This window comes from Parus major, chromosome 7 (assembly GCF_001522545.3).
Source record: "Parus major isolate Abel chromosome 7, Parus_major1.1, whole genome shotgun sequence".
NCBI lineage: Eukaryota > Metazoa > Chordata > Aves > Passeriformes > Paridae > Parus > Parus major.
This window is the reverse complement of record NC_031776.1, coordinates 21,765,664-21,773,803: the sequence shown is the minus strand read 5'-3', so window position 1 is coordinate 21,773,803 and position 8,140 is coordinate 21,765,664. Positions and strand designations below refer to the sequence as shown.

General features: G+C 61.7%; 2 protein-coding genes across 4 annotated transcripts; one reads left to right on the top strand and one right to left on the bottom strand.

Annotated features, from left to right (window-relative positions):
* The first annotated feature begins 306 nt into the window (after positions 1-306).
* Positions 307-2,855, top strand: INHA (inhibin subunit alpha). The gene is made up of 2 exons (XM_015635352.3): positions 307-756; positions 1,574-2,855. The coding sequence occupies exons 1-2, from the start codon at positions 390-392 to the stop codon at positions 2,305-2,307; spliced, it is 1,101 nt and encodes a 366-aa protein (XP_015490838.1). The 5' UTR covers positions 307-389; the 3' UTR covers positions 2,308-2,855.
* Positions 2,856-3,415: 560 nt separating this feature from the next.
* LOC107207720 (gap junction gamma-1 protein-like) lies at positions 3,416-8,115 on the bottom strand. Of its 3 annotated transcripts, none has more exons than XM_015635348.2 (3): positions 8,024-8,115; positions 4,489-5,684; positions 3,416-4,361 (listed from the first exon to the last, which is right to left on the bottom strand). In XM_015635348.2, exons 2-3 carry the CDS (start codon positions 5,657-5,659, stop codon positions 4,354-4,356), a joined length of 1,179 nt encoding a protein of 392 aa, XP_015490834.1. In that variant the 5' UTR covers positions 5,660-5,684; positions 8,024-8,115; the 3' UTR covers positions 3,416-4,353. The 3 variants fall into 3 exon arrangements, with proteins under 3 accessions (XP_015490834.1, XP_015490833.1, XP_015490835.1); XM_015635347.2 differs by lacking the exon at positions 8,024-8,115 and adding an exon at positions 7,899-8,001; XM_015635349.3 differs by lacking the exon at positions 8,024-8,115 and adding an exon at positions 5,815-7,668.
* Between the last annotated feature and the right edge of the window lie 25 nt (positions 8,116-8,140).

Genomic DNA, 8,140 nt, shown 5'->3' with positions numbered 1-8,140 from the left:
ATGCCAGAGCCTTACAGGGCTCTGATCCCCACCAGGTCCTTGCCCAGATTTCCCCGCTGTGCACAACTGCTGTCACTTCCCACTAGCTCCCCAGAAGCCCTAGACCTTCAACTCCTCCAGCATGGGGGCACCCAACATCAGCATCTCACCCAAGGTACACCTTACATCCCCCCCCAGCTTAGGTTCCTGGGAGGCCCACAGCCTCCCCAGCCCCACACACCCTCTGCTCCCGGCAGCATCCCCCACACACACCCCCTTGCCCGGGCACTAGCCCCCCCCAGACCACACTGTCCTTGCAGTCCTCGCATTCCAGACGTCTCAGCGCTTTCACAGCCCAGAGATAATATTCACGGCGAGCAGACGTTTGCGTCAGTGTCAGATAGATCTCAATGCCACCCTGCCCCGGGGGGAGCGCAGTGGGCAGACGGGCTGGGCAGGCAGGCAGAAGCCCACGGCAGAGCCCCCCGAGCCACCACCCTGCTGTGTGCCCCACGGTCATGCTGCTGCTCCTGCACCTGCTGCCTGCCATGCTGCCCAGCGCCGCCCTGGCCAGCTGCACCGCGGCGGGTGCCGACCGGCAGCTCATCCTGGCCAAGGTGAGGGCCCGGGTGCTGGAACATCTGAGTCCCCCCCTTCTCCAGGAGGAGCCACAGATGGAAGCGAGGAGGGTACACCGGAGAGACGTCCTTGAAAACGCCGAAGTGGAGCCAGAGGAGCTGGAGGACACCTCCCAGGTGATCTTATTCCCTGCCACAGGTGAGAACATCCTGATGAAGTGGAGAGGGCAGAAGGGTGAAGCAGGGTGGGGGTTTGGAGCAATGCAGATGCTGAAGGACGGAGAGGCTGATGTGGCGGTGTGTGGGAGAAGGGGAAGGAGGTATGCCAAGCTGGGACGTGGGCATGAATGAGATTTGGTGGAGAGCCAGGAGACAGAAAGGTATGGCAGGCAGGGACAGGGAGGACAGCTCAGGACAGACAGCAGGGGGACAGGCAGCACAAGAGGGTGCTGAGAGGCTGAGAAACAGCTGGCCAGGCAGGACGTGGAGACATGGGGAGGGCTGAGGAGCAGGGTGGAATAGGATGGGATGCTAGAGAATGGGGCAGGATACTGAAAAGTGGGTTGGGATACTAAGGGACAGGGCAGAATGCTGAAGGATGGGCAGGATGACCAGCTATAAAGCACAACAGCAGGAGAAGGGGCAGAATGCTGGGGGATGGGATAGGATGTGCATGCTGGGGGAAAGGGGGCAGGATGACCAGCTATGGGGCTGAATGCTGGAGGACAAGGCATGATACGGACTCTGGGGGAAAGATAACCAGCTTTGGGGCAGAATCCTGGCAGACAGGGGTGACAGTAATGGACCAACCTAGGGCATAGCTGGAATCAGCTGTGGGGCACAGCACAGAAGCTGCTGCACAGCACTGGACATCAGCTCCCCTGCCACAGCCTATGCCAGCAGCCAGGTGCCCTGCCAGTACCCCAGGGACCTCTGCAACAACCCACTTGCCATCTGGTACTGCGGATTCTCCCCAGGTTTGGGAACACACCCTAATCACCTTTTCCCCCCCACAGATGTTCCCTGTGAGCCCACACAGCCAGACAAGCTGCTGGAGGAAGAAGGGATTTTCACCTACCTCTTCCAGCCCTCAGCACACACCCTGAACCGTGTGGTGACTTCTGCCCAGCTCTGGTTTTACACTGGCCCCTCAGCTGCCCCCAACCACTCAACCCCTGATGTGCTGACCCTGTCACCTCAGGGCCGGGTTCCGGTGACGGCCATGGCAGAGCGGACACCTGAGCACTGGACAGTATTTCACTTGGCCCCGGTGCTGCTGCCCCAGCTCTCCCAGCCACTCTTCGTGCTCCTGGTGCGCTGCCCTGGCTGCCCCTGCCTGGCTGAGGGGGACAAGATGCCCTTCCTGGTGGCCACCACCCGGGCCAAGGGCAGTGAGAGGGCTCGTCGCTCTGCCATGCCCTGGTCCCCAGCTGCCCTGAGCCTGCTGCAGCGTCCATCCGAGGAGCTAGCTGCTCACACCAACTGTCGCCGGGCTTCCCTCAACATCTCCTTCGAGGAGCTGGGCTGGGACAAGTGGATTGTGCATCCCAGCAGCTTTGTTTTCCACTACTGCCACGGGAGCTGCGCTGCAGGCCACGGGCTGAGCCACCGGCTGGGTGTGCAGCTCTGCTGCGCTGCCCTGCCCGGCACCATGCGTTCCCTGCGCGTCCGCACCACCTCCGACGGCGGCTACTCCTTCAAGTACGAGACGGTGCCCAACATCCTGGCCCAGGACTGCACCTGTGTCTAGGGCATGCTGCAGCCCAGCCCCGGACCGTGATCCCACCCAGGAGGAGTTGCTTTCCCAGTGGAACCCTGGCCACTGGGACGGGGCAGTTTGGCTGTACCACCCTCCCCTGCACAAGCCAGATTTTTGGGCAGGCCCAGGTACCATCACACTGCTAGACTTGCCCTAAGGCCAGTCCCAGCTCAGAGCAAATCAGAGCATGGTGGGGCAAGGATAGGCACAGCCTATGGCAAAGGCATCACTGCCCTGCCAAAGCCAGCCTGGTGTCTGCAACCAGATTAGCCCTCATCTCCCCCACCTGCTTCCCTTCTGCAATTCTGCACACAAAGACTGGTGTCCTGCTGCAGAGTCCAACAGCTTCCCCTGTGCTCCAGGCAGGGCCAGGCTGCTGCAACAGAATCAGGATGTGCCTGGGTGAGCCCATGCCAGAACCTCACACTGGTGGCAGGGTTGGCAGCACATGTGGCACCACAAGTGAGCCCTCTCCCAGCAGCACAGCTTGTTGGAAAGCTTAATGGGATGAGTGAAATAAACCTGTTCCCTTTACTAAAGCAGCCTGAAAATGCCAGCTTCCATCAGAGGCAGCCACGGAGGTGGCAGGTGGTTGTGCAGTGGGAAATGACCTCCCCAGGGGCTTCTACACAGAGAAATGAGGGGATGGGCAAGTACTGTTAGAGGCATCCAGTTCTGATTTGGGGTACCAGAGAGGGGACTGGAGTAGGCTAGCCAAAATGGGCATGGTGTGCCTGGGTTTGATCCTGCCCCAGGCAAGGGAGTGCAGAGCGGAACAACATCCCTTCTGCTCCAGGCAATAGGTTGTGCAGGAACAGGGGCAGCAGAGGGCTGGGGAGACATGGGGATGGTGGGAGGGTGGGGAGGCAGAGGAAAGCCCCTCACCTGGCCCCTTGACAGTGACAGGGCCAAACAGGAATGTGGCCAGTGCAATCCCTCTCCAGCAGGATGATGAAGGCTGCCCCGGCCAGAGCCGCCTCCGCACGGCAGGAACAACTGAGTCACGCTGGGCAGCAGGGAGGTCCCAAGGCACGCACGGCAGCCCAGACACACAGGATTCCCTCCCCACCCCTTCCTCCAAAATGAGCGGATGCAGCAGTTCAGTACAAAACGTCTTCAGCCTTTACTAATATAGATATAAAAAAAAAGAAAAACAGAGTGACGATCATTTCCAAGTAAAAAACAATGCTACAAAAGTCCCCATGTGACCCAGGCTGAGATGATGAGGAATGCTCCACTGGCTCCCGGCCGAGCCCAGCTCGGGGCACCACGTCCCCACACTGTGAGGCCAGGGTCTGGCTCTGTGCAGGGGGTCCCAGCCCGGCAGCCAGAGTGGGAGGAGACAAGTTTTGGTCCAAGGGCAGCCTGCCAGGACAGGGAGGAGGCAGTGGGAAGGACGGCCCCTGACCTCTGCACAGACATTTCCAAGCAGGCCAGTCCCGCAACTCATAGCCCCAAGCCAGAATGCTGTGCAGCGTGGCCCCCCAGACCACAAAGTCACTTTCTGGCAGCACAGTGCCACCAGGACCCCTCCCACCCCCTCCAAGAGTAATGCCAGCCCAGCACTCTGTTCCACAGCTTGGCCCGGCCAGCCAGACCCCCAGCCTGCTCCCCTAAGTCCCTCACACCTCAGGGGGCACTACCAAAATCACCAGCGCAGACACAGCACCAGCCGGTGCTGCCACAGGTGGCAGAGGGTACGGGGCCACAAGGAGGTGTGAGGACAACATGGTGGGGAAAATGGGTGAAACAGGAGTTGGGGGGGCACAGGCCCAGAGTTGAGTATAAAAATGCCAGGGTGCACATGTTGATGAGTTTATAAAAACGTACAAAAATAAGATATTCCCTTTTTGAAAATTAAGTAGGAATGAACCCCGTGGTTCCCGACCCCTCTGCTGCCCACCGGGACAGAGCTACCCAGAGTACCCTGCTGGGCAGGCGTGTGGCATCCTTTGCCCTGTGCTCCTGGCAGGACGCCTATCCCATGGTGGCGGTGGCAGCCACTCCGGCAGACACCGCTGCTGTCCCTGGTGGCACTCACAGCCCTGTGGGGAGCAAAAAGCAGATTAGCACCCAGCCCAGGGGGAATGGCATCCTCCCTCCAGGGGAGCCTCAGGGCAGCCCCCATGCCTCCACCCCAGTGGGCCGGATCCATCCCCCTTCCCGGCTCACCCGTGGTCCTGTCGCAGGCGGCCGTCCCTTTCTCATGGGCGAGGTTGAGGCGGTTCTGCTCGGCGGCGATGCCGTTGGCCTCGGGACTGCTGCTGCGGGCAGGACTGGGGGGCCGCGGCGGGGGCTGGAGGTGGAAGGCCACCTCCAGGTGCTCCTGGGCCAGACGCAGGTGCTCACGCAGCCGGTCCAGCTCATGCACCGGGGGAGCCCCAGCCAGGGCGAAGCGCCCCTGGGCCAGGCTGTCCCGGTAGTCCAGCTTGCCGTTGGTCAGCGGGGCTTGCGGCAGCTCCTTCTTCAGTGAGTGATAGGTGGGTGGGGCGCTGGGGGCTTTCTTGGGGTACTGCGGTGCAGGGCTATCGCCGGTTGGGAGTGGGGGGCCGCCAGCCTGGCTCAGGGCATCACGGATGCGCCCCACACCAAGGTGCAAGAGCTCGCAGAGGTTGAGGAAGAGGCAGAGCCCGCTGACAGCATACATGATGAGGAGGAAAATGGTCTTCTCAGTGGGACGGGAGACAAAGCAGTCGACAGTGTGTGGGCAGGGGCTGCGGCTGCAGACGTATGAGGGGCTCACCTCAAAGCGGTACAACAGGTACTGCCCGAAGAGGAAAACCATCTCCAGCACTGAGCGGCACAGCAAGTGCAGGACATAGGCACGCATCAGCCCGTCCTGTTTGATACGGCGCCGGCCATCATGCTTCTCTCCGCCCTCTGGGCTCTTCTCCTTCTCCACCTCAATCTCCTCAAAGATCATGGGGTCTTCTTCGTTGTCATCTTCTGCCTCTTCGTAGTCTCGCCCGGCTCCCCGGCGCACTACTGGCATGCGCGCCCGCCGGGCTGGTGGTGTCCGGCGCCGCGAGGACTCAGGCATGCGAGCGATGCGGTGCATGGCAAAGCCCAGGTAGAGCACCGATGGCGTCGCCACCATGATGATCTGGAAGATCCAGAAGCGGACGTGGGACAGGGGCGCAAAGGCGTCGTAGCAGACGTTCTCACAGCCCGGCTGCTGCGTGTTGCAGACAAACTTGCTCTGCTCGTCGTAGTAGATGGACTCTCCCCCCACGGCCGTCAGCACGATGCGGAAGACAATGAGGACAGTCAGCCAGATCTTGCCCACGAAGGTCGAGTGGTTGTTGATCTCCTCCAGGAGCCGCGTCAGGAAACTCCAGCTCATCCTGACCAGGCAGTTGACTCAAATCCTGCAAGGAAGCAGCAGGCAAAGAGGCACTGAGCAAATCTGCATGCACCTCACCAGGACCCTGAAGTCCATCAGCTGCTAGCCCAGCTCTGTCCCTCTCCCTCTTCCACCACCAGTGTCCCTTCCCTTACCCCACATCTAGAGCCATAATCACAGCCCTGCTCAGGAAGCTGCCTCCCCATAACTTTATTTCCTGCTCAGCACCGCCTCCCTGTGCTCACGTCTGCATCCTGCTCCTGTCCTGCCACCAGACAGGTGGGTGGAGGTGATGGGGAAAGGCTGGGACATCCTGGTTGCCTGCAGGGACACATCTAGTGGAAGAATCAGCACAGTCACAACCAGAACAAACATGCCAGTGCAGGGCAGCACCCACCAGCTGGGGACCGGGAGGGGACAGGCAGGAAAGAAACCACTTCCTTCTCCCCGGTGCCAGCACCCATTTATCATCTGGCACTGGACAGGTCCCTAACCAGAGAAAGAACTCACACCCTCCCATGGGGGTCCACAGGCCACTGGAGAAAGGCAACACATGGCAGCTCCACTGACCCACTGCAGCTGCCAGCCCTGAGCCCTGGCTGAGGGGGGCAGGTCCCCAGAGCAGCATGCCCCACCACATGCTTATCAGCCAGCTCCTCTTCACTCCCCAGACTCCACAGAGCTGTCCTTCGAGGGCCGGCAGAGATGCAGCATCACTCTTCCACCAAACCTCAGTGCTGTGCTCTCTCTCCTGCAGGACCCCAGCCTCAAAAGCCTGCAGTGGCCAGTGCTCACTCACAGCATCCGGCAGCTCCATGGCAAGGGCTGCTGGAGGGATGGAACAGGGGGCAGGACAGCGATAGCATGTGGGGCAGCCAAGGAATTGCACAAAGCCCTGGCAAAACAGTTGACACCGGAGAATGGGGAGGAAACTACAAGGGCCATGTCACATCTCCTGACCAAAGAAGACACAAGACACCCACACCAGCCACTGCCACCCCTTGGTTTGAGCAGCATGTGAGCATCATGAAATGATGCAAACCAGGACAGCAGATGGCAGGGATGCCCAGGGAGAGCAGAGGGTATGTGACCACACAGAGCCCCCAGTGGGCCCTGCCAGCCACATCCCTTCACCTTTGGCCACAGCATGTCCCTGTAGATGATGATTGATGCTGCACCGATTCCACTGTTGTCCACAATAAGAGGATCTTTTACACTAAGTTCAGACAGCCTCCTGACCAACCTCACCTAAACTAAAGAGTCCTTCCAGCACAAGCATCCATGCTGGGACATGCTCTTGCTGCAGAAGGTGCCACGGGCTGGCACCAGGGACCTGAATTCAGCCCATCAGGGCCACCATGGTCCTGTGGTCATATACCTTGCAAGGTTTCACTGCTGTGAGGTGTGATCCTCTCTCCCCCACCGCCTCCCTGGATGCTGGATGCTTTGTGTCTGCCTTTACCCTAGTCTCTAGCAGCACACCACCTTGGCACCAGGGTGAAAAACAAGGTGAGAGGACCAGAGAGGAGGACAGTCCCCCAACTAAAACCCAATCTATGTCAAACCACGACAAGTACCAAGCCCAAGGAAAGCAAGAACAGTGGCACTGCCGTGGTAGCCATAGAAGTGTGGCACGGGAATGGCTGGCAATGTGGGATGGCAGCAGCAGTGGGCATGGCCAGGACAGCACAGAGCTACCTGCAGCCTGTCCCCTATCCGGTGGGACTGACCAGAGGCCAGTTTTCGAAGCAGCACATCCATCTAGGGCCTCCCGGCCACGCTGGGAGTCAGGACTAGCCCCATATACCTTGTCTGGGCCCTACACCTACGCCTCAGTCCCACTGACTCCAGTCCTCCCGCGTGGGGCTCCCAGTCCCCTCTGCCCTGCCTGAGACCCCCAGTTTCCCCTGCCCATGGACACAGCAGCAGGCATCCCACCCTGGGGCTCACCGGCCCCTGCCCGTCCGGACACCGCTGTCCCACTGACCCCTGCCACCCTGGGGAACCAGCCCTCAACCCCAGCCTTCTCGGGGTACCCCGGTCCCACCGACTCCAGCGCCCCGAGAGCCTCCAGCCCAGCCGCCCCCGCCTGTCCGAGAGCCCCAGCCCCACAATCCCGCCCGCCCGCGGCCCCGGCCCACGCCTGGGGCTCCCGCCGCCCCGGGCACCGTCCCCTGCCCGCCTGCCTCGCCGTGCCCCAGCGCCCCGCTCTCTCCCGCAGCACCCCGGCCCCACTCACGGCACAGCGGGACGAGCGGCTCCCGCCGGCAGGGCGGACAAAGCGGTGGGGCGGCGCGCCGCCGCCTCCCGCCGAACAAAGGGGCCCGGGGCCGCCCCGCCCCGCTCCCGCCCGCCGGTGCGTACCGACCGCCCCGCTCGCATCTCCGCCCCGCTGCGCCCTCGTGTCCCGCTCCGCACCGAGCGCCGCGGAGCTGCGGCCCGGCACGGCCCGGCACGGCCCGCCCCGCCACGTCCTGCGCC